Source organism: Lissotriton vulgaris, chromosome 1_1, assembly GCF_964263255.1.
Source record: "Lissotriton vulgaris chromosome 1_1, aLisVul1.2, whole genome shotgun sequence".
Taxonomy (NCBI): Eukaryota; Metazoa; Chordata; class Amphibia; order Caudata; family Salamandridae; genus Lissotriton; species Lissotriton vulgaris.
In genome coordinates, this window is record NC_141685.1 from 4703880 (window position 1) to 4730775 (window position 26896).

Here is a 26896-nt window from a genome sequence, read left to right on the forward strand (position 1 = left end):
AGTTAGAGAACAAGTAAAGAGTGTGTTAAAACGGCTGAAAGATGAAGGTAGAAGGTATTATTGAAGAAGTAGAGGCTACCCAATGGGTCGCTCCGGCGGTAGTCACAGCCAAAAAAGGGGATGGTTCTCTTCGTCTATGTATGGACCTTCAAGAACTGAATAAAAATGTTGTAGTAGATAGATACCCCATTCCAAAGATCAATGTTTTGTTGATGTTATTGAAGGGAGAAAAGGTTTTTAGTACCATAGATTTGCGCTCTGCACATCACCAGATCAAGTTATGCGAAAACTCAAAAGACCTAACAGCATTTGTCACCCCTTTTGGTTCTTTTCGCTTTGCAAGACTACCTTTTGGTCTTGTCTCAGTGGCCTCAGTGTTCGAAAGACCTTAGAAAACGTTTTGAAAGAACTTGTAGGTGTAAGAGTCTACCAAGATGATATCTTGATATTTGGGAAAGATGACAGCAAGCATGATGAGAGACTTTTTATGGTGTTAGATAGACTGAATGAATTTAATCTAACTGTAAAAATTGAAAAGTGCAAATTTAGGAAGAGCTCAATTGAATATTTGGGCCATACCATTTCAGATGGTGGTGTTTTACCTAAAGACAGTTTAATTACCACAATACAGAAGATGGCCCCACCCACTAACAAAGAGGAGTTGATGAGCTTCCTAGGAATGACAGCATATTACAGTAAATTTATAGGTGTTTTTGCTTCTTTGTGTGTTCACATGAGGGATTTACTCCATAAAGGTTGTGAGTTTCTGTGGGATGATAAATGTGAACAGGAGTTTAATACCATTAATGACAAGTTAAAAACTGCTCCCAAATTATGTAGCTTTGACCCGGAAATGAAGTACATTTTGATTACAGATGCGAGTTTAAAAGGGCTTGGCGCTGTGCTTGTTCAAAGATGCAATTCTCAAGAACGTGTTATTCTCTTTTTGTCAAGGAGTTTGCGAGGTCCTGAATTAAGGTGCTCAGTAGTGGGAATGGAAGCCCTTGCAGTGTATTGGTCAATAAAAAAATTGAACATTTTTCTTTGGGGAAGTGAGTTTTGAGGTCAGGACTGACCACAAGCCTTAGTGTGAGATTTTTACTAAGAAAGGTATTGATGCTGTGTCAAGTTGTATATCTAAATGGGTTGTGGGTTTGCAAGAATATAATTTTGACGTGAAATACTTGCCTGGTGTAGAAAACAAAGTGTCTGATGCTTTGTCTAGACTAATTGTTAAGGATGAAGTGGATTATAATGAGGACATAGAACAGGATGATGAAGTGGTTTGTGCCATTGATGAGAATATAATTGATAAAGAAAAATGGGAAAGGGCTTTATCAGAAGATGAAGTTTTGACAAGAGTTCTACAGAACATTAATATGGTTTGGAAGAGCAAACCCAAAGATGATGACAACATGGAGAGATTTTGGCATGAGAGTGATGGCTTGCTTTTCAGGGGTTTGAGGTTAGTTCCACCTCTTTCTCTTAGAGAAGAACTTATCTCCCTTACACATATGACACATCAAGGCATATCTAAGACAAAAGAAACACTCAAAATGTCATATTGGTGGCCGGGGATGGATTTACAGGTGGAGCGCAAGATAAGAGATTGTGCTGAATGTGCTCCGAGTGATAGAGTTGTTAAGCCTAAGGTTCAACCTATGATTATTAGAGATAGACCTGATGCACCTTGGAAAGAGGTTGGGCTTGATATTCTTGGCCCCATACAATCTTTTGGTTCTGAGTGGTATGTTTTTGTATTAGTTGACGTTTACTCAAGGTGGCCTGAGATAGGCATCTCTGGAGGAATTGAAAGCAAACATGTAATTTCATTCTTAGAAAAGCTGTTTGCTAGGGAAGGCATACCCTCGAGTGTGCTTACGAACAATGGCGTCCAATTTGTATCCGGAGAGATGAAGTCCTTTTTGTCTAGCCGTGGTGTTAAACATTTAAAATCTCCACTTTACCACCCAGAAACCAACGGAATGGTTGAGAGATTTAACCGTGTGTTAAAAGAGTGTATAGATATGGCTAGGTCAACAGGGCTTGACTGGCGTACTCAGATTTGGAAAAGGTTGAGGCTTATAGGTTGTCACCACATTCAGTCACGAAAAGAACTCCCTTTGAACTATTTAGGGCTAGGTGTCCTAACACTTTTGTTGCACCCCCATGGGTCAATGACATGCAGCCAGAAAAAGTTTCACAGAATGAAAAAAGTAATTGGAATGTGATTCAGTTTAAGAAAATTGAAGATAGGAAAAAGTTTCATGATTTAAGAAAAAGTGTGAGATTAACTCCTGTTAAGGTTGGCTACTGGTTTCTTATAAGAAATCCTTCTAAGAAGAAGACCTCATCTACATTTTTGAAACCCATCCAAGTTATTAAGATCTTCAAAAATGCTGTCAAAACTGCTGACCACAGAATTTGGAATTGGAAGAGGGTGGTGGTAGTTAGAAAAGACGTTGTTTGTTCTCCTGACATGAAATGTTCTAATGAGTTTACTTCTAAACAAACCTCTTTGATGTCTGACAAAGTTCGCACATTTTCTAGAGTTTCTTCTCCTCCTAAATCTTTGAATGACTATGTTAAATAGGTTTTGTGTTATCTTTCTAATCCTGTAACTTAGCTTTTGTTTATTTATAAAGAAGGGAGATATGTGGCATCCTAAGATGCTTTCATCCTAGGCCTCCCTACCTGTTGCCAGGGCTTTAGAATCTGATGATGTCTTTGTTTGTAGAGACCTTGGCTCGAACTGTGATGGGATCCATTTGAGGAATAAACATTTATTCATTTGCCAAGGATGACTTCAGAGTCATTCTTACAGGTGTCTAACCTACACCATAGGCAGTGGGTTCCAGGCATGGCACACAGGTGTGTGTGCCATGTCGACTCTTCGCTTTTCTTTGCACCCAAACACTCAGCCTGCAATGGCAGTGTGTGTGTATGTTAAGGTGCGGGACCGCTACGGGTGGCAGAGCAGGTGCTGCACACTTCAGAGGCCTTCCCTGGTCACAGAGCCCTTTGTACCCATGGTACCTTTTACAAGGTGTTTGCATGTGGCCAGAGAGGTGCCAATTGGGGGTGCAAATGTACAGTTTTGTGAAATAACACAGGCCCTGGGAACGTGAATGGCAGGGACCCAGGGCACATCAAGTCAAAAATGCATCAGAAATCTGCAAAAAGAGTGGGGGGGGGTTACTGCAACACAAACCCACTTTGCTACAATATATACCTCATGATATTGTTGCTATGTTTACTCTGTAAAGCGCTTTGATACCTTCAGGTCAAGTTCACGCTATAGAAAACTCCTAAATAAATAATTAATAAATAAAAAAAAATTTAAATCCTGTTTGAAGCAGGCCCTGTACCCACAACAAACTAGAACACAGAGTCTGGTAGGACAAAAGAAGAGTCCTGCAGTTCCAAACAGGGAATACACAAGTATTTTCCTGGTATCCTGTTTGCTCCCTCTCAGGTGTACCAACGTTTTATATTTGGCTTAGAGAGACCTGTCAGGCAGGATGTGATACTCTTATGCCAACAGGAGGAGTTTCATGCCTCATTAGGAGCTGAGGACACACTGGGAGTTTGCAGAGGCTGATACTAACTAGCTTTCTGAAAAGCTCAGGCAAATAAAGGGTAACTTCCTAAAAGTTACATTTCCAACATAATTAATAAAAATCTAATGTCACCATTATTTTGGATTTTTATTACTCATAAAAATAAGTCTTTAAATGTTGTGTGTAGCCGGTACAGGTCAAAATATATATTAAAGTAAATAATGTATACTTCGACTTTCCCTATGTACCAGTTACAGCCTGACCAGCGACCATTGCGTTTGGGGCCTACTTACTGGGCAAACGTGATATTTGTCTCACATGTTCCAGTCTTAAATATTATGCACCCCTACCTTGTGGGCAGCAATGTGCACTAACTTAATATTTAAAAGGCAGTTTCTTACCTGTCAAAAGAGTGATTTTGACAGGTCAGTGCAGCAGAGTTCAAGCTGCTACTGTCAGGCTACACAGCGCAGGCTGAAGCCACGTTGCCCTTCAGCTGTAAGGAATGGACCGTCGCTGCTGGAGTTCACGGGTGGCATTTAACTTTCCATGCCAGGGGTGTATTTCTGCACAATATACTGTGGCTTTACAGAAATGTTAAGCACCAATCAGGTTTCAGCCAATTTCAACATGTTTATTGGGGGAGCACATACATTTTACTCATGTTTACCAGGGCTAAAGTGCACAGAGTTCTAAAGCCATCAAAAATAGGGTCCAGAAAAGGTGACAAACTGGGCTGACCATGTAGAAGAGGCAGAGGATGTCCTACAGTGCACATACATGTGTGTTTATGCGTGGAAATGTGAGTCTCTCTGTACGTGTTTTCTATTCGTACTAACAGTTGCAAATTGCTCCTCCCCATTAATTTTCATTTGTGATACTTTAAACCCTCCTTTAAAAGGGGACAGTGGACAGAACACTGCATAAAACGACCCCTTATTAGATGTGTTGCTTTGGGATCTGGCAGACCAGACTATTCAAAACTTTTAATTATGTGGGTGGAAATGAAGCAGACGACTGTGAGGCCTGTGGAAAGACTGGATGGCCATGCTTTTCTTCTCCTTTTTCTCTGATCTTCCTTCTCAGTATCCATCTTCTCTCCCGTCAATGAGTATGTCTTTGCTTCTCGTTGCAAGTCTTTGCACACTCCTTGGTCTTTGCTTCTCATTGTGTGTCTTTGCACACTCCTTGGTCTTTGCTTCTCATTGTGTGTCTTTGCACACTCCTTGGTCGTTGCTTCTCGTTGCGTGTCTTTGCACACTCCTTGGTCTTTGCTTGTCTTTGCACACTCTTTGCTCTCATTGCATGTCTTTGCACACTCCTTGGTCTTTGCTTCTCGTTGCATGTCTTTGCACACTCCTTGGTCTTTGCTTCTCGTTGCATGTCTTTGCTTCTCGTTGCATGTCTTTGCACACTCCTTGGTCTTTGCTTCTCATCGCATGTCTTTGCACACTCCTTGGTCGCGTGCACAATCCTGCGTCTCGCAGTCATCCGGGAATATACAGATAAGGTTTACTGTCTCAAAACTCTAAAAATAATCAATATACGTGAACAGAGATTCTGATTGTGTAAGTGTTTATTATGGCTGTTGTCTTCATTGAACAGGAGATTCACCTGCTGTGTCTGAAGTGTCACTGAGAGGAAACCGACATGTCACGGGTGCTCCGGTCACTGATGAACATGAAGGTCAAGACCCTCCCTTCACAGGTCAGGAGGTGTTGATGGGAACATGTCTTTCTGTTTGAAAAAGTAGAACTTATCTAATGTTTTTAAAGAGTGGGAATGATTAAACCCTCTGCACTGTCACATCACACATGCACCACAACACAACACATGCACCACAACACAATCACCATGACACATGCACCACAACACATGCACCACAACACAACACAATCACCACAACATAACACATGCACCACAGCACATGCACCACAACACAACAAATGCACCACAACACTTGCACCACAACACAATCACCACAACACATGCACCACAACACATGCACCCAAAAACAACACAATCACCACAACACATGCACTACAAAATAGCACCACAACACATGTATCACAACACAAGCATCGCAAACATGCACCACAACACAACACAATCACCACAACACAACACATGCACCACAACACAACACAATCACCACAACACATGCACCACAGCAAAATCACCACAACACATGCACCACAGCACAATCACCACAACACATGCACGACAGCACAATCACCACAACACATGCACCACAACTAATGCGGCGGTCGGACCGATGGGCTGGATGTTGGTGGAACCACCACCATCAGCTTGTCAGTGACGGTCCCACCGCCATCATAATTGGGCCCTAAGTGTTTTTGGGATGTGGCCCTTTTGGAGGGTTATCCCCAAACCTTTTGCCTCCTTCCTCCTATTTTTCTGACAACTTTTTTGTTGGCTTTAGGACTCTGTGCACTATACCACTGCTAATCAGTGCTAAAGTGCATGTGCCCACTCCTTTGAACCTGGTATGATTGGTTTACACATGTTTGGCATATTTAATGCCTTGTAAGCCCCTTGTAACGTGGTATCCCAAATACCCAGTGCCAGAAAATTACATGTTACTAGTGGGCCTGCCACGCGGATTGCGCCACCCACAGAAGTAGCCTCTCAAACCTGTCTCAGGCCTGCCCTTACAGGGCCTGCATGCCCAATTTACTGCCACATTGACTTAAAACAACCTTCCAAGCTTTAAACTACCCATTTACTACATGTAGGTCACCCCTAAGGTAGGCCCTAGTAGCCCTATCGGCAGCGTGCAGTTTAAGTAAATGGGTAGTCCATGTGCCTTTATTGTGTGGCATGCCCTGGCAGTGACAAACAGTCTATTTTGTTTCTCACTACTGTGAGGACTACTCCTCTCATAGGCTAGCACAGAGAATTCCCTTGTATATGTGTAAGTGGTCATTCCTAATCTGAAAGGAGTAGCGTAGTCATGCTTGGTATGCTTAGAATGGTAGTGATAAATCCTGCTCACTGGTGTAGTCGCATTTTACATTACTATTTTAGAAATGGCACTTTCAGAAATGAAAAGAAAAAACAGGGGGGTTGAGCCCACTTTTTTGTCAGCAACTCTTGGAGACAAAAAATTGGACAAACAACAAGATACACCAATACTGACACAAATCTTTAGAAATGTACGACTCTTAATTAATGTGAGCCCAAATTTGTATTTATTTTTAGAAAGTGGGCACTTCTCTGTGCTATAACTCTAGTGCTTTGCAGCCTGACTCCAAACCACGTCTTGGCCTGGTTGACAGCTACACTTTGTGCATACTTTGCAGACAGCCACCAGACAGGAAGGGTTCGTGTGAAATGAGAGGCATCTGCATCCACCCTCAAACTCCAGTCCGACCAGAACACCACATCCAAACTCGTCCTTGACATCCCACTACAAGACCACATCATCCAACACCTCCGCGACCTCCAGTGGCTCCCCGTTGAATGAAGAATAACCTTCAAACTCCTCACAAACGCCTACAAGGCCCTCCATAACACCGGACCCCAATAACTCAACGAAAGAATCTCCTTCCACGCACCCAAGAGAAACCTCCGCTCCACCGACCTAGCTCTAGCCACGGTCCCCCGTATCCACAGGGCCAGAACAGGTGGCAGATCTTTCTCCTACATCGCGGCCAAGACCTGGGACAAACACCCCTCCGCATCAGATGAAGCTCCACACTGCACCTTTTTAGTAAAGATCTCAAGATCTGGCTCTTTGGATAACCGCAGAGCTGCCCGCACGCCCCCCCGCCCAGTGCCTTGAGGTCCGCACTGGTGAGTAGTGCGCTCTATAAATCCATGATTGATTGCCCTCACATAAAGGGCTTTTTTACCCCCGACTGATGTCTGGAGCCAGGGCTGGGGTTGAAAGGGGGTGTTGTACACCTCTAAGGTTCTTTTGAAGTTACCTTTGTATCAAAAAGTTTTGAGTATAGGCACAGGGGCTCTGACACCATGTTATTAGACACTGCGTGGGACTTGTAACCAGATGCTGCTGGCTTTACACGCTGCACCGTGCCAGAGGACTGCCAGGAGGAACCACCTTTGGACTTTTTTGCTTGAAGTGCCGACCTGCTGCCTGCAGGATGAGAGAATGACTGCCACCTTGCTTCAAAGCCCCTGGTGCCCACAGTGTTCTCCATTGGCTTGTTGGCTAGCCTCCCCTCCCCCTAATCCTGTGAGGGGGGTTTCCTGGGGTCCAGGAAGACATCCTCCAACTTTCCAGTGTGTGGTTATCTCCGCCGGTCATTAGCGCATATTGAACGCTTTTTCGTGCGCAAGAACAGCGTGTGGGGAGAGCATCCTTTGGGGAGGTGCGTGTGGAGCACGTTCCCCTTGAGTGAGAAGTCACCTGGACCAGCACATGCCGAAGTCTCGGCTGGGGACGCTCTGTGTCGCCTGAGCAAGACTTCCACTAGGCTGCATGGGTGGAACCGATGGAGGCTTCACTGCGACTGGTCCTGGTCCTGAAGAGAGCCCGGGGTGAGAGAGAGGAAGGGGTTTCCCAATCGCCCTCCTCTACTTCTGCGCCCTTGAAAGTTTCTTTGGAATTAAAACATGTCTTTGCGCCCACTTCCAAGGTTTGCACTAACTAAAAAGTTGCTCTTCAGAAATACTGTTCTGCCTTTTTCATCTAACCTTCGTGGTAGTCGCATATGGCGACTGTTGTACCTGCGGCTCCGCCTGTGTGTCTGTGAGGGTCAGTTGGAGTATGGGCCCATCAGCAGGGAGGCTGCTCCTGGTGGGGCTCTTCTGTATAACATCTTACTTGGGCTAAATCTTCATAAAGGAACTACGTGGGATGGATTTACTTTATTTACAACATATTTTGGCGACGATTAAAGAAGGAAGAATCTACGTGTGCCGCCTTATTGGACTGAAACCTGTGAAGCTTGAAGTAAGTGATTTGAAATTAAAGAAATTGAAGAGGAACTTGATGAATCTGGCACCCAGTGCCCCACCTGTGACCACCCCATCGGTCGCCCACAACCCAACGGTGCCACGTCCTCCCTCTCGAGGTGCTCACTCCGAGGCCCTCCCTCTCGAGGTGCTCACTCCGAGGCCCTCCCTCTCGAGGTCCGCACTCTTAGAGTGGGAGAGAGCCAAGGGTGTGTGTTCCATCGCAACCAGTCAATAACAACTCTCCTATGTTAGCAGCAGCGTTGCCACCCCCAGCAGGGTCGGTGCAATACTTATCCCTTCCTTCCTTGGAACGCCCCAGCCTTGAGTGAATCACATCCACCCTGGTCACAGCAGCAATAAACTCCAGTGGAGTAGAGTAAACAGTTTACACTTAGATTGTGTCGAGCCAGGGCCAGTTCTTACAAATCCTGCATTTCCTATTAACGAACAACATATTTGATTGATCACCATAAGTCAACGCACTGAATCCTTGAGGGAGAAAGTAAAATCATATTATTGTTTAGGTATAAAATGAGATGAAATGCAAACACCTCCTGAGCCAGTGATCAATCGCACACGAGAGAGGCTGCCAAGGTGAGTGTAGCTATCCTCCACCCTGGCACGCGTGCTGGGGCCTTTTTCATACGTCATTCAACTTACAGAACTGGGTCAACATGTATTAGTTATCTATGTATTCATTCAGAGTTTTATAAAAGACAAACGTGGCCTAGGGGGGTCAAAGTGCTGTTCAGAAGAAGCAAGAAACAAACACGAGCTACAAAGAGAACAGTGAGGTCTGATACAACCAGCAAACAAGAGAGCTTACAAGGGGGAGGTCCAACAGTTACAGTGGGTACCTCCGGTGGTGTTATGGGAGAGGACTCCAAGCTCTTCCCGCCTCCTGCGCCTTACCCGGACCCCCTCGCGGACTGGGCCTATTACAGTATTTTTATATTGACTTCATGTCTTATGCCTCATACCTCGCATGTGTATAACTCTTACCACTTGTATTTGACCAACTTCCATTATTCCTGTAAAGCGCTCTGTCATCCTCCCGGTTCTTGTTGGCGCTATATAAAACTCAATAAATAAATAAATGTCGAGTCGGTGCATTAAGCATCTTTGGATTTCACGCTCTTCTTGAGAAGGGTCTCTTTCTAGAGTCTGGGCGGGTCTAGGAGAGCGGAAGGGGAGCATCTCACTAAACGACAGCCTCTGCAGAGGGTGGGTTTCTGGGTCAGGTATTTTGGAGTGAGGTACTTGTGGGTGAAACAGGGTGCCCCTAAGCTGCAGGTGGCTTCAGGAGGGAGTGATAGGTCTGTCTGGCAGCTGCATGGCGCGAGCTCTTTAGTGGAGTTGGAAGAGATTTTGCTGTGACGATGCCGGTTTCTCACTTGCCTCGGTTGGTATAAAGCGCCCATGGTAGTAGAGTTAGTGAGAGCAATCCTGGTCAGATGTTCGTGTAGATTCCTAGAAATCTGATCCTGGTCTAGACCTAATACTTGATACTGGAAATATTCGTGCCCATCACAATGATTATAGAGGCCTCCGTATCCAACAGCTGCATGCAGGCCGCGGCCGCCTGGATGGCAAACACCTATCTTCGACTCAATTGGGACAAAACCGAGGTTCTGGTCTTCGGCAACCAACAAACTATATGGACCCCTTCTTGGCGAACAGAAATGCTTGGACCATGCCCTCGCTCTGCCGCTGCTGCAAAGGATCCCAGTGTCATAGCTGACAACATGCTGTCTTTCGATCTCCAGGTCAATGGAACAGTCTCATCCTGCTTCTAAGGAGTCTTAGGAAGATCTTCCCTTTTCTCTTTCTCTCTTCGCAAAAACAAACAGTTGTTGCCCTGATTCTGTCAGGCTGGATGACTGTGATGCTCTTTACGTGGGGCCCGATTCACAGAACTAACTCAAGACAAAATCCTAAACTTACTACCATTTTGGTATTCACTGAGGGCACTTACTCATTTCGGTATTCACAGAAGTTAGGAGTCCTAACTTTAGGATTCCTAAATGCCTTCTGTGAATACCGAAAGTCTTAAAGTTAGGATTTTTCTCAGTTTAGGAGTAGTAAAGTTAGGACTCCTAACTTTACTACTCCTAAACTGAGAAAACCCTAATCTTTAAGTCTTTCAGTATTCACAAAATGCATTTAGGAGTCCTAAAGTTAGGACTCCTAACTTCTGTGTATACCGAAATGAGTAACTGCCTTCTGTGAATACCGAAATGAGTAAGTGCCTTCTGTGAATGCCAAAATTAGTAAGTTTAGGATTTTGTCTTAAATTAGTTCTGTGAATCGGGCCCTCGGATATTAACAGGGGATCCATTCATTCATAAGCTGCAACTTGTCCAGACTGATTTTGGGCCTTCCCAAATTTCACTCGATCTCGGCTCCCATTCGAAAATTGCATTGGCCTCCAACCGAGAAGCGAATTCTGTTTGAGGCCCTAAGTATTGTTCATAGGGCGCTTTGTAACTCAGGTCCAGAAGGAATGAAACCGCTTTTCCAGTGCACCATCCCTGCCAGACAGCTGTGATCTACCAACGAAAATTGGCTGGTTGTGCCCAGGTTTAGGAGGGCAAGGTGGGGATGAAGAGCCTTTGCAGGGGCTGCATCTTAACTCTGGGAACCCTACCGATATCGATCTCCTGTCTTAAATCACACCTTCTCTTTCATAAATCTTTAAAGATCTTGCTCTTTGCCCTACAATTTCTTTGGCTGTGTCTGAACTGGGGTGGCGAAGTGAGCTAAAGACGATGATGGATTCAACCCAGATCTGTGACTGAGGGTGAGTGTCTGAAAAGTTTCAGCGATCTGTCCATCATCTCCTTGTGTTTACTTGGTTCGCCCTAAGTTGGCAGGGTATGCCCAGACGTAGGTCCCTTGCTCACTTTGCCTGTGGTTTCAAGCTAGCCTGGCTAATGAGGGGTGTTACCCCGAAACCGGTCCCAGGATGCTTCGTTCCCATCCAAGGAAGACCTGGCTAGGCAGTTCGGCTGGACTGTTCCCATGAGGATTTACATGTAGCTGTGTCTGAACTGGGGTGCTGCAGTAAGATATAGAACGATGATGGATTCAACCCAGATCTGTGACGGGGGAGGAGTGTCTGAAAAGTTTCAGCGCTCCGTCCATCATCTTCTTGTGTTTGCTTTATTGGAAATAAAGAGCCTAACGTCACTCGCATTCGTCTCTAAGGGATGTATGACGTTACAACGCATACTTTTACTACGCATACCATTACAACGCGGTATTTACAACGCATAACATTACAACGCATAGCGCTTAGAGGTGCTGGATAGTGGTAAGAATAATTTTATATTCCAACTCCAGTCCCTGTGGACACTAGGGAAGGTGTTGGATATAAAATTATACTTATTCTCTATCCTAGAGCGCCCCCCCAGCGCAATGTGTTGTAATGGTATGCGTGATAATGCCTGCGTTGTAGTGGTAGTGCGTGGTAAAAACTTCGTTGTAAACGTTGTATACCGTCTCTAAGCCAACAACACTAGGATTGCGGATTTTCCGCATCCTCTGGGCCGGCGGAAGCCACCGCCGGCCCGGAGGATGCGGAAAATCCGCAGCGGACCCACAAAAGACCCACCGCCACATTAGGATGGCTGGTGGGTCCTGGTTTCCGTCCGCAGCTTTTCCTCCGCGGTTGGCTTACAACCGCGGCGAAAAAGCACTAATCTGGTGACGGTGTCTCTCAGACACCGTCAGCCAGATTAGGATGTGCCTGGAAACATGCTTTTCCGCGGCGGCTTTTCCGCCGTGGAAAAGCATGTGTAACTTCACTGGGGGGGCCCGTTCCGGGCCCCCTAGGTGAAGGGGGGTGGGGGGTGCACATGGGAGGTACCTATGGTACCCCCCTGCATTTGTATGCGGAAAGCGGCAGGCACCGCACGGTGCCTGCCTCTTTCTGCATACAAATGCAACACCTGCATTTTTAACATTGCCGCGGGTGCAGCTTGAAGCCGCACCCGCCGCAATGGTAAAAATAGAGGATGTGACTGCCAGGGTGGCGGTCACATCCTAATTGCACAGGAGGGAACTCTGCATGCCATGCGGAGGTTCTCTCCTACTCTGGGGTCGCGGACGGACGCAAGTCCGTCCGCGATCCTAATGAGGCCCTTAATGTTTTCATTTTTCCCCATCCTAAGATCAAACTGAATAGTTTGTTTTTGTTTTTATAGACCTTACCAAGTTTTCACAAAGTCAAAATGTGCCTGATGGTAAGCTAGCAATGACAAGTGGGGAACAATAGGCACCATCTTGAGCAGATTAACATCTCCTTTTTGGTGGAAACACATTGATAGTGCGGTTGGGAGAAGTCGATGCTTGTCTGAGGTGAAGTATAGGCTGCTACTGAAGGCAGAAATAGCCTAGAAAAGGTTTCTTGGGCTCCTTTCACATTTGTTTGAAGCTAAAAGATATTCAGTTGTGCTTGTTGATAATTTAACTGGTAGCACCTAACTGTAAACTGACACCACACCACCAGCACCACCATCACCAGCCGAAGCCGTGGGTTCCTACACGATCAATACATTTTGAGAAGAATATCATATATGTGTCTGTATGTGACATTCCTGCATACTGCACCCCACAACAGTCAGGCGTCACTACGAAAAGCCAATGAGCCGGGGTCTACAAGCCCAGGAGCAAGTTTAGTGCATTTTGTTAAAGTGCTGTATGTGGCTTCCCAGCCACATCCTTGACCACACGCACTCTGTCCTCCATGCACTCACTTGCTTCTCTCCCATTGCAGTCACTTTTCGTTCTGGAATTCTTACTAAACTTCATGAAATGCTCTTTTTCGTAGATCTCGGCGCATGATTTGATCTTTGGTCACGTTTGACACAGAATGTTGCCTTTTTTAGCCTTCAGATATCAAGGGACTTTGCCACTTACCTGTAGCCACTTTTCCCTTACAGCAAGTGCATGAACCTTCTGTCCATCTTACTGTTCTTAAGCTGAATTATTGAGGCACTTTAAAGTAGGTTCTACCCTTTTAACTAACTTAGCCTCCTGAACAGATGGTTGTCTAGCCACCTACACTCTGGATTCCCATGCACCTCTTCATGAATGTATAATGCATGGACCCAAGTCACAAAGAAAGTGGTAAATGTGCAGTCACAGATTCACACCTGTTGCTAACACAGGTTTGGAACTTTCTAGAATTCACTATCACTCCCAGGAACAAGCATTCCAACGGGATCCTCTTCCTGCTCCATTCGTCGGCATTCACGAGGCACAAAAGACCACACTGCAGTCCATACAAGATGCGGCTGCACGAATAATATTGAACATCCCAAAAGGTCACCCAGCTTCTGCTGCCGTTAGGTCGTAGACCGGCTTCCAATACAGCAACGTATGGAATTTAAGGCCTTATGCTTGGTACATAAGACTCTATATGGCGGAGGTGCTGCCGATCTGTGAAAAATCTTTCAGTGGTATATTCCCACTAGAAGTCTTCGATCTGCTAACTCCGGCCTCATCTGTGCCACTGAAGTCCGCAGAGCTAGATGGGGGGAAAGTCTATCACACGGTGCAGTCAGGTTCTGGAACCAACTGCCTGTTACACTCGGACTCCATCCCAACATGATCGTTTCCAGGAAGCAAGTGAAAACATGGTTATTTCCTGAGTCATGATTGATCAGTACCGGGATGTCAGATCTCTTCTTTCTCACATAAGCGCCAAGACGCCTCGGCATTCGAGTTCTCTATAAATTGAAATCCTATCCTAGTGAAGACCTCCACAGTCCGGACAGAACCCCGGTACAAACACATTCTCTCCACAGGATAAATGTTACCCCTGGAGAAACCTCCTCCCATGCACCTCAGCCAATCTGGGTGGGATCCATTCGCCTCTCACCCTGGGCGGTACTCATTGCAGCGATTGGCTGGAGTACATCTTGAATCCATTCCAGGGTGGCTCTGCCCTGCACGCAGCCTCGACTGACGGCTCGGCCCCACACTCTGATGGCTCCACCCCAAACATGGCCTCGACTGACGGCTCCACCCCATGTGCTGACGGCTCCGAACCCGTGCACAGCCTTGACTGATGGATCAGCCCCGCAGATGACCTTGACTGATGGATCAGCCCAACCCACTGATTGCTCCCCCCGCACAGGAGATTGGCTGATGCCTCTGTCACATGCGCTGATGGCTCCACCCCTCACATGACCTCAACTGATGGCCCTGTCACTCACGCTGATGGCTCCACCCCGTGCACAGCCTTGACTGATGACTCCGCCCCACACACTGACAACTCCACTCCTCATGCGGCCTCGACTTATGACCCCATCCACGACCTTGAGTAATGGCTCCGACCCACATGCTGACAGGTCTGCCCCACACATGGCCTCGACTGATGGCTCAGTCCCACGTGATGATGGCTCCACCCCATCCACAGCCTCGACTAATGCCTCCGCCCCACATGCTGATGGCTCCACCCCTCACGCAGTCTTGAGTGAGGGCCCTGCCCACATATGATCTCAACTGATGGCCACGCACACGACCTTGACTGATGGCTGTGCCTAATGTGCTGATGGCTCCACCCCTCATGCAGCCTTGACTGATGGCTGTGCCTAGTGCGCTGATGGCTCCACCCCTCATGCAGCCTTGACTGATGGCTCTGCCTAATGCGCTGATGGTTCCACCCCTCATGCAGCCTTGACTGATGGCTCTGCCTAATGCGCTGATGGTTCCACCCCTCATGCAGCCTTGACTGATGGCTCTGCCTAATGCGCTGATGGCTCCACCCCTCATGCAGCCTTGACTGATGGCTCTGCCTAATGCGCTGATGGCTCCACCCCTCATGCAGCCTTGACTGATGGCTCTGCCTAATGCGCTGATGGCTCCACCCCTCATGCAGCCTTGACTGATGGCTCTGCCTAATGCGCTGATGGCTCCACCCCTCATGCAGACTTGACTGATGGCTCTGCCTAATGCGCTGATGGCTCCACCCCACATGCAGCCTTGACTGATGGCTCTGCCTAATGCGCTGATGGCTCCACCCCTCACGCAGTCTTGACTGATGGCTCTGCCTAATGCGCTGATGGCTCCACCCCTCATGCAGCCTTGACTGATGGCTCTGCCTAATGCGCTGATGGCTCCACCCCTCATGCAGCCTTGACTGATGGCTCTGCCTAATGCGCTGATGGCTCCACCCCTCATGCAGCCTTGACTGATGGCTCTGCCTAATGCGCTGATGGCTCCACCCCTCACGCAGTCTAGAGTGAGGGCCCTGCCCACATATGATCTCAACTGATGGGCCCACACACGACCTTGACTGATGGCTCTGCCTAATGCGCTGATGGCTCCACCCCTCATGCAGTCTTGACTGATGGCTCTGCCTAATGCGCTGATGGCTCCACCCCTCATGCAGCCTTGACTGATGGCTCTGCCTAATGCGCTGATGGCTCCACCCCTCACGCAGTCTTGACTGATGGCTCTGCCTAATGCGCTGATGGCTCCACCCCTCATGCAGCCTTGACTGATGGCTCTGCCTAATGCGCTGATGGCTCCACCCCTCATGCAGCCTTGACTGATGGCTCTGCCTAATGCGCTGATGGCTCCACCCCTCATGCAGCCTTGACTGATGGCTCTGCCTAATGCGCTGATGGCTCCACCCCTCACGCAGTCTTGAGTGAGGGCCCTGCCCACATATGATCTCAACTGATGGGCCCACACACGACCTTGACTGATGGCTCTGCCTAATGCGCTGATGGCTCCACCCCTCATGCAGCCTTGACTGATGGCTCTGTCTAATGCGCTGATGGCTCCACCCCTCATGCAGCCTTGACTGATGGCTTTGCCTAATGCGCTGATGGTTCCACCCCTCATGCAGCCTTGACTGATGGCTCTGCCTAATGCGCTGATGGCTCCACCCCTCATGCAGCCTTGACTGATGGCTCTGCCTAATGCGCTGATGGTTCCACCCCTCATGCAGCCTTGACTGATGGCTCTGCCTAATGCGCTGATGGCTCCACCCCTCATGCAGCCTTGACTGATGGCTCTGCCTAATGCGCTGATGGCTCCACCCCTCATGCAGTCTTGACTGATGGCTCTGCCTAATGCGCTGATGGCTCCACCCCTCATGCAGCCTTGACTGATGGCTCTGCCTAATGCGCTGATGGCTCCACCCCTCATGCAGCCTTGACTGATGGCTCTGCCTAATGCGCTGATGGCTCCACCCCTCACGCAGTCTTGAGTGAGGGCCCTGCCCACATATGATCTCAACTGATGGGCCCACACACAACCTTGACTGATGGCTCTGCCTAATGCGCTGATGGCTCCACCCCTCATGCAGCCTTGACTGATGGCTGTGCCTAGTGCGCTGATGGCTCCACCCCTCATGCAGCCTTGACTGATGGCTCTGCCTAATGCGCTGATGGCTCCACCCCTCATGCAGCCTTGACTGATGGCTCTGCCTAATGCACTGATGGCTCCACCCCTCACGCAGTCTTGAGTGAGGGCCCTTCCCACATATGATCTCAACTGATGGGCCCACACACGACCTTGACTGATGGCTCTGCCTAATGCGCTGATGGCTCCACCCCTCATGCAGCCTTGACTGATGGCTCTGCCTAATGCGCTGATGGCTCCACCCCTCATGCAGCCTTGACTGATGGCTCTGTCTAATGCGCTGATGGCTCCACCCCTCATGCAGCCTTGACTGATGGCTCTGCCTAATGCGCTGATGGTTCCACCCCTCATGCAGCCTTGACTGATGGCTCTGCCTAATGCGCTGATGGCTCCACCCCTCATGCAGCCTTGACTGATGGCTCTGCCTAATGCGCTGATGGCTCCACCCCTCATGCAGTCTTGACTGATGGCTCTGCCTAATGCGCTGATGGCTCCACCCCTCATGCAGCCTTGACTGATGGCTCTGCCTAATGCGCTGATGGCTCCACCCCTCATGCAGCCTTGACTGATGGCTCTGCCTAATGCGCTGATGGCTCCACCCCTCACGCAGTCTTGAGTGAGGGCCCTGCCCACATATGATCTCAACTGATGGGCCCACACACGACCTTGACTGATGGCTCTGCCTAATGCGCTGATGGCTCCACCCCTCATGCAGCCTTGACTGATGGCTGTGCCTAGTGCGCTGATGGCTCCACCCCTCATGCAGCCTTGACTGATGGCTCTGCCTAATGCGCTGATGGCTCCACCCCTCATGCAGCCTTGACTGATGGCTCTGCCTAATGCGCTGATGGCTCCACCCCTCATGCAGCCTTGACTGATGGCTGTGCCTAGTGCGCTGATGGCTCCACCCCTCATGCAGCCTTGACTGATGGCTCTGCCTAATGCGCTGATGGTTCCACCCCTCATGCAGCCTTGACTGATGGCTCTGCCTAATGCGCTGATGGCTCCACCCCTCATGCAGCCTTGACTGATGACTCTGCCTAATGCGCTGATGGCTCCACCCCTCATGCAGCCTTGACTGATGACTCTGCCTAATGTGCTGATGGCTCCACCCCTCATGCAGCCTTGACTGATGGCTCTGCCTAATGCGCTGATGGCTCCACCCCTCATGCAGCCTTGACTGATGGCTTTGCCTAATGCGCTGATGGCTCCACCCCTCATGCAGCCTTGACTGATGACTCTGCCTAATGCGCTGATGGCTCCACCCCTCATGCAGCCTTGACTGATGACTCTGCCTAATGTGCTGATGGCTCCACCCCTCATGAAGCCTTGACTGATGGCCCCACCCTCATATGACGTGGACTGATGGCTCCATCACATGTGCTGATGGTGCCACCACTCACGCAGCCTCGACTGATGTGCCTGCGCCACACACAACCTTGACTGATCGCCCCATGCATGACCTCAACTAATGGCTCCGCCCTAAACGCAGATGGCTCTGCCTCACACCCTGATGGTCCTCCCCGCATACGCCCTCGACTGATATTTCTGCCTTACATGCTGATGGCTCCACACCACACAATGATGGCTTCGCCCCGCAGCCTCGACTGATGGCTCCGCCCCACATGCTAAGGGCCCTGCGCCGCATGCAGCTCGACTGATGGCTTCACCCCGCTTGGGTGGAGTAAATCTCCACCCCATTCTAGGGTGGAAAGGGAAGGGAGAGTAGTAGTGAATTCTGAAAAACAGGCAGGTTTGTGGGCTTTCACAAACATCCAAGGATAGCCAGACATTGGGAGGCCTGCTTCTAACCCCAGAGTGTGATTCATGGGAGCAAAGGGCTCCTTACTCTCAACAGAGATGTCCGCCCCATGAAAGGGCTCATGCAAGCCAGGAATTCCATTTTTACATTTCTGGCAGGGGTTGCACGGTAAGATTATGATTGACTTTACCTCTGTAGGGTTTATCTGTTTTTCAACACTGCTTAGAGCTGTTAAGGTCTGTAGTCAGGCACTGAAGCCACAATAGATGCCCCTTAGAGCCAATACCTCATTCCAGATGGTATCTTGAAATATTTTCTTTGCTAAAAATGATGAAAAATATGCTGTTCTTTCGTTGCTCCATTTGGCTTTTATTCCATTCTTTCCTTCCATTAGTTTTGTATTTGATATATCCGAAGATTGACATTTTTCTTTCATTCTTCACAAAGGGTTATTTTAGTTCTGCTTTTTCTAAATAGATGTAATCAAGGAATGGAGAGTTCTTCGCTTGTTTATGCTAATCTATTGCTTTGGTTTCTTGTTCCAGAACCTGCAGACGTTGTACCTGCTGTTTCTGTGAAGATTGAAAGAGAAGGAGACGACTATTCTACTGACCCCCTTGACGTCACGAGAAGAGACAACATGTCCGCCATGACAAGTGAGCAAACGGCGCTTATGAGATTAGAATTAAGGAAACGATCTGAGCAAGCGCCTCGCGCCGGTGTGTCTGAACACAGGCACGTTGGAGAACCTGACATGTCACCCTAGGGGGTATTAGATATGGAGGCGCAGTTCTCACTCCTCCCACTGTTGTAAATGAGTGCAGACATGTGTCTGGGCACAGACATGTAAGTGCAGTCACTTCTCCCAAGGATGTATCTGAGTGAATACATGTGGCTGGGCACAGACATGTAGGCGTATATTTACAAGAATTGCCGCTAACCAGATTTTGCGGTAGTTCGTAAATAAATAAATAAATAAATAAATAAATAAATAAAAAATCGTAAATCATACATTTTTATATAGCGTAAATCATACGTTTTTATATAGCGCCTTTCACCGTAAGGTCTCAAGGCGCTTGCTTTGGGAACCCGTCCTGGCCTTTCCCTGCGAGATTACCCCTACTGGGTATCCCCAAGGTGGAGACCAGGCATCCCATCGCTGTGGGGCCATAGTGGAGATTAAGCAAGCTATTGCCCAGAGTTGCAGAGTGTGAACCCACGATTCGAGTAGGCACCGAGACGAGAATTATCGAGTCCGTGGATATTTTGAGCTCAAGGCCCTGCCGCATCGGGGATTGAACCCTGGTCCTGGGTCTGACCTCTGCATCAGGGACTGCCTCCTCTAACCGGTGAGCCACACTCTCCTAGTTAACAGCAATTTTCATAACACTGTATATCGCCGAAAACTATTGCCCTGATATCGACATATTTACAGTACGTCCCTACATGGCGATAGCATCAGCTAGCCGCGGCGAAAACTGCCACTAACAGTGTCATAGCAATAATAAATGTGAGGTTAGCAAGAGAAAAGTGACGAAAGGCTAAATAGCGGCAAAGAAAATCATGTTAGTCACCCAACGTCACTTTTCAGCCTCCAGCGGCAAAATAGCCTATAAATATACCTCTAATTAAAAAAGAAAAGAAAAACAATGGAATGCTGAATGGAGCAGCCAGGGCCAAGTTCAGCACAGGTCATGAACCCCACCAAACCCTCAACAGCCAGGAAGACCAGCGAGACCCTCAGGGGAAGAGGAAATGCAGAATCAGGGCCTTATATATGCAAAGAGGCGCATCGCTGGGGAAAAACAGTGATGCAGCGCTTTGCATAGCGCCATCCTTGCGACACCATGGCAACCGGTGCCTGGAAGCGAGGACAGTCTCCGGGGCCGGGAGGCCTTGCTGGGCCTGCATCTGAGACCTGGAGTGGGAGGTGACAGCGCTGTGGAGTTGCTGCAGCCTTACAGTGGAGGCGGGCTGCATTGGGCCAAAGGCTGTGGGCTGTGGCGGTAGACATTGAGGTGTAGATGATCGCCCTTACCTGGTGGCAAAGTCTGGCAGGTCGCATGGAGACACATTGCTGGCCTATGTGAGAAGACTGCCTGGCACCCCATGGAGCTTTGATTAGTAGAGGCGCTCCTGCGAACTGACGTAGGGAGGTCTGCATCGCATACCATGAGCCACCACTACACCGGGGTGCAGGAAGCAGATTGCCGATGGTGGGCCGCACCTCTCTACCTCACAGCCTGGAGGATGTGTTGCTGCCCGGACGCTGTGGAGGACAAGGCCACTGAGCTGTTCCGAACTTGTGTGGCTGGAGCGCTGAAACTTCACGCCTAAGGGGGCCCTGTTGCATCACCTGCATTGGGAGACTCCCCAGCGGAATTGGTGGCGACTGCTGTACCCAGGCTTGTGAAATCCCACCTGGCTAAGGCTTCTACTGGCTGAGTCACAGATTTGGAGAGGGTGCAGCGCATTGAGCCCCGGTGTCGATGTCTTGGTGAGGATGAGGTGGGACGTGGAGTCGAGCCCAGGCCTAGCGCCTGTGGGTGATGCACACCGTGCCCTGAGTAATCCCTGTGCTGCGGCTGACCTACATACCGAGGGCACCGCACAAGACTGGAGGGGGACTTCACTAGCTGGCTCTAGTTGCTGATATCGGCCGTTGGTGGAGGCGGGTGCCAGGGACACAGGGGTTGTTTCAGGCCCAGGCCCTTGAGCGTGCAACTGCCGTCGCTCACTGGGGCACTTGGTAACACTGAATCTGGTCGTCAATGTTAGCTCGGAGGAGGCGGGCTTTTGGTGCGGCCCTTACTTATTCCCTGGTAGTGAGCTCTTGGGTGTACGGGGGATTTCCATCGGTGCCGCTCGAATGAAGATTACAGGCTAGAATGCACCTGACTGATGGAGAGGGGCCGGCTGGCCACACTGCACTGCACCGCTTGTCATACATAGTGCCTGGGCCTGGGAGCAACGATGGCCCGTCTGCAGACATGGCCGGTGTCGACATTTGGCCGCTCCTCCATGTTGGTGAATGGAGCAGCTGGGCATCGCTGGCCACCAGGGCAAGTGACCGTGGATAGTCTGGACTCCAAACTAGACTCAGTACTAGTAGCAGGTATCTCCCTCAAGACGACGGGCATGTACTTTGAGGATTGCATAGACAAAATCACAGTTGACTGCAACCAGGAGTGCACAGATTATCCCAAGCTGACTTACAGGGTACATGACATTGAGCAATAACTGCTAAAGTCCCTCAGAGTACCCTGAGCGCATCATTGGAGGTGTAGCAGCTAATGGCACATGTGAAGTCACTGGCAAGACCTGCAGAGGATGCGGACGGCCGGTCCCAGCATAACAACAGGAGTGTGTTGGGTCTGTCTGAGGTAGCAGAAGGGGCTACTGCAATGCCGTTTACTGAGACATGGTTGTGTGACCTACTGCCAGCAGGTGCACTCTGTCCATTCTTTGTTGTGGAGCGGGTCCATCGAGTGCTCGCGAGCCGTCCGCTGCCGGGGACAGGACCTAGACCCTTTCTCTTCTGCCCCCTACAGGGATCGTGACGCTGTCCTGAGTGAGCTACCCAACTGGGGAGGTGAAAGTAGATAACGCCACAGTTATTTTCTTCCCTGACTACACCACGGGGGTGCTGAGGCAGAGGGGCTCACCTCTAATGATTAAGCAGTGTCTTCGAGAGTTGGGCATCAAATACTCCCTCCTCTACCCGTAACGGCTGTGAGTCGTCTCAGTTGTTGACACGCAAATCATTGACTCCGCTGAACAGGTCTGGACCTGGCTGCAATCTACTGGTCGCCAGGTGCTACGGACAGGGAGTGAAGAGTCTGCGCAACAAGACGCCATTCATGGAGCCAGTCGTACTGGGAGGTGCAGGAGGAGCAGGCGCCCCCGCCACAACTACAAGCCACCCCCAATCTGAAGCAGGTTATGCAAGAGAGGCGGAAGGCTCTGCATGCTGCTGCGACGATGTGCAGTCACACTTAGAAACAGGATCCAGACTTTTCCCCTGACACTTCCCTAGCGACGTGGGCTCCACTCCGACGTTGTCATCCAGTGCGGAGTCCACGTAGCCCCCGGATGTGACTACTCAGACGACAGATGACCTAATTTAATGTTGACTGGTTGTGCGCCTCTCCTTCTTCCACGGTTACAGACAGCTCCTGAGGGTCCCTGGCTTTCGGCGGTCCATGGTCTCCAGCTACCAGTTGCTGACGTTCCGGTCTACCGAAGTCAGCACTTAGAGGGGATCAGGTCCAGTCGTCACCCAAAGGGAGCACAGCAGTTGTCCAGGTGAGTGATGGATGTCAGGGGTGGTGGTGGTCGTCTCCTTGATGATTGGACCTGTAATGGCAGGAGGTCCATGGCGTCGTTGACCTTGCCATGGATGAATTGCCGGAGTTCTTCCATTATCCAAAGGCCTCCTTTATGAGGCCGTAGCGGCACTTTTACAACGCTGTGACGTCACATGTTTGATATTCTCAGTGCGCAATGTGCCACAGCATGTTTACAAGGCCACGCAAATCCACTTTACGTGGCTTTTCCTTGACTTGTAAATATGTGCCTCTTTCTTGCATTAAATAGTGTGAAAGGGGTGTTCAGTGGGTGTTGCTGTAGGTTTCCTCACGCCAAACCAATGGAGTCTGAAGCATTCCCAGGTTTACAAGAAACCTTCAGAATGCGTCAGAATCTATTTCCCCCCCCCAAGGGTGACGTTTGGGAGGTGCTACAAGGATATGTTTTCATTTCTCCTCTTTATTCACTTTTTCTATGTGTGCAGCATTCTAGAACACACAGAGACAGAGGGAATACCCTGGATTGATAGGTTTTGTGCAGATAGGTGTCCCTTCCTGCGCAACATCAATCAACTCCGCAAGACAGTCACCCTTGCACCATGGCGCAAGGTCGCCTGCGTTGGCGCACGAGGGCCTTCATTGGCGCACGGGGGCCTTCATTGGCGCACAGGGGCCTTCATTGGCGCACGGGTGCCTCCATTGGCGCAAGGGCGCCTGCGTTGGCGCATGGCAGCCGTTGTGCGTCAACATATGGGAAAGAAACAGGGGGGCTCATTCATGAGCCCCTTCCGACAATTTAACGCCGCCGGTGCATCATTTTCTTGATGTTCTTACAGCGCGAATTTCGCACCACGTTGCGTCAAATGTACAAAGTGACGCATCTAGGTATATGCGTGACCTTGTAGAGCCCTGTGCCATGTTATAACTTTGTCAGGTATGATGTATGCAGAGTGGGCGTTGCCACGCAACAAAGCCTTGTCGGTGTGGCGCAGTGAAATCTATCAGATAATTCTAGGACGCCTCAGGGGTGACGCAGTGCCATAGAGGTCGGCTGGCCCCATGCATTGCTAAAGTGGCATCATACTTGCAACACAACTGCAGCAACGCATGACTTTAGCACTAACAGACGTATCTGTCATTGACTGCAATATGGAGCGCCATACATGAAATACGGCGCAGCCATGATGTGACGAGGGCGCAGTGAAAAGTGTCCAATCGCTGATTTTGAGAAAGTACCCTCTTTCTGCATGGTTGCCCCCACTTTTTGCTGAACTACTGATGTACTTTGACTAAGCGTCTCCAGTGCTCCTTCCAATCAGGTACTCAGGGCGTCTGTTCCTTCCCTAAAACTGCATTGAAGACCAAATTCAATTGGCATCTCTGGCCATAGGTAAGTCCCTGGTAAATGGTACCACAGGTAACCAGGCTACTGTGACCACGGAAGGCCTCTAAGGGCTTCAGCACTTATTGTGCCACCCTTAGAGGTCCTGTACCCTGGCACTCACACACTGCCTTTGCAGACTGCGTGTTTTGGTGCAGAACAAAGTGAAGAGTCGACATGGCACACATCCTGCGTGCCATACCTACAACTCACTGCCCTGGCATAGATCAGCACTCCTCTAGCTGGGTGCACTATACCAGTGGTGAGAGTACAGGTGCATGAGCCCTGTACCCCTACAGTGTCTACGTCCATTCTTGGACATTGTAAGTGCAGTGTTGCCATTAAGAGTATATGGTCCTGGGAGGTCGTCATTACGAACTCCACAGTCCCATGATGGATACACTGAAAACTGAGAAGTTTGTTAACAAACTTATCAGCCCATTAAACCCACACTGATGCCAGTTTGGGATTTAATGAAAAATGCCCCCTGAAGAATGAACGAACACTAGTGTGCAGTCTGAGTGGCTGCTTTCAGCTGCCACCGTCAGACATGTTTCTGGACCCCTGGGTCGAGAGCCTGCTGCTCTCTGGGGCCTAAAACAATGCACATCCTGGGACGAGGTGCCAAGCCTCCTCCCATAGGATGGGCAGGGTTCACAAAAGGGAAGCTTGAAATGCTTGCCCCTTTTGTGAGCTACCGCTGCCATTTGCTGCTTCCAGCAACTGGCTCCCACCGGTTCTGAGCCCCACTTTTGGCAGGAGAACCGGTGGGAAAACCAAGTGAGGAACGGAGGTGTGCCCACCTTTGCCAATCCTACCCCTCGGGTGGGGCAGGAGAGGTGAAGCACAACTCACAGTCCCCGCCATCTTGCAGATGGGGGTACCCAGCTAACTAGAGTGAGGCACAGGCCCCCCTCCCACGGGAGAGTGGCATAATAAGGGGTGTACCCACCCCAAGGAAGGTACCCATTGGTCCCAACCTTCTACTTATCTGTAACACACCTAAATCTAGTATTTAAGGGCACCCCTGAACCATGTCTCCTCAGACAAGCAACGACCAAGAACAAAAGAAGAAGAAAGACCGAACAACCCACTGACTTATCCACAGACCAACCGGACTGTCCCCACCTCGAACCTGCAGAAGCAAAACTCCGGTGTGTCCTGCAGCCAGCAACCGTAAGAACCCAGAGGACCTGCCCTGCCCTCCAAGGAAAAGACTTTGTCTCCTGTGAAGACCAGATTTGTTCAACCACAGACTTCAGCCCCAGCAAAATCAGTGAGTCTGCACCACTCTGCTACCATCGCCCATGGCCTGAGTTCGAGTGACCGAAGACCACGAGGAGGTCTCCCCGACGATTCTGATCCGAGATCTTGTGATATCTGACCTGTCTCGATTCTCCCAGCGAAGCCTGCAGCCTCTTTCTGAAGCATCCCCTGACCGCAACCAGAGCTGGTAGGAGAAACCCGAGGCCTAAAGACACCCCTGAACCCGAAGCCAAATGACCTTGGGTGGTCCAGCCGACAGTGTCCCAGCATCCCCAGGCATCCCAACTTACCTCTCCAACCGATGGTCGCCTCCAGCAGATCTCCGTCCCTGAGCCTGCAGTCTTTGTTGAAACCCGAAAATCCCGCATTGAAACCAACAGGGTACCCAACGCCAAAAGAGCACTATGCACCCAGCCGCCCCTCTGCCGCTGCGGGTGCACTTTTTGTGCTAAACAGTATCCCCCTTTGCCCTGAGCCTAACACCAGGCGCTGGGCGCCCACAACCCAGCGACCTGCTCATAAGCAGCCACCAACCTGAGGCCCCGTATCCCCCGTTGGATAACATTGGGCCTCAGCATTCTGCACCCCGCCGCCCTAGTGCCGCTGAGGGTGTAACAAGAATGCATCCTTAACCCTGGGGGAACCCTTGTTCAAACCCCAAAAGCTCATCCCCAAAGTCCAATCACTTACTTGGTAACTGTTAACTTAATTTCTCTCCATAGGAACCTATTTTTCTCTGAAGAATGTTTTGTGCGGAGTTGATTTGTATGGAACCCTAAAAAAAGTACAACTGTTCAAAACTGATTTTACTTACCTTTTCTCTGGGAAATGTCCCAGTGTGATATCTAGGCATATTACACTGAGTAGACAAGGTAATCTAAAATGTAATCTAAAAGTAACTAAAAGTAATCTGCACAGTAATTTCAATACAGTACAGTATTTCAAACAGCTGCATTTGAACTTGCATTACTAAATGTTTGAGCTACTGGCGTTGCAAATAATACTGCTACACCAATATACGCTGTGGAACACGATCCACTATTAGGCCAGCCACAAGAACATATGAGGGGGATTCGCAGAGGTTTACCCTTCAACCCTCCTTTTAACAAGCTAGATCTTGCTCACCTTGTCCACCAATTCAACAAGAACTAAAACATACAAACAACTTGAGCATGTCTTAGGAGTTTGACTTAATAAAACAGTAGGAAAGGTATACAAAAAGGACTGCAGTTTATAAATCTTTGTAACGTTTACTAACAAAACTAAAAGCATAGAGAGCAGCCGTCCCAGTTTAGGA

General features: G+C 49.2%; 1 protein-coding gene across 1 annotated transcript in view; it reads left to right on the forward strand.

Annotated features, from left to right (window-relative positions):
* Window positions 1-26896, forward strand: part of LOC147736930 (zinc finger protein 212-like) — a 208421-nt gene that overhangs the window by 147604 nt on the left and 33921 nt on the right. Inside the window, exons 4-5 of the mRNA XM_086953922.1 lie at window positions 5166-5267; window positions 19191-19301. Coding sequence (XP_086810048.1) covers window positions 5166-5267; window positions 19191-19301 — 213 coding nt within the window. The remainder of the gene's footprint in view (window positions 1-5165; window positions 5268-19190; window positions 19302-26896) is intronic.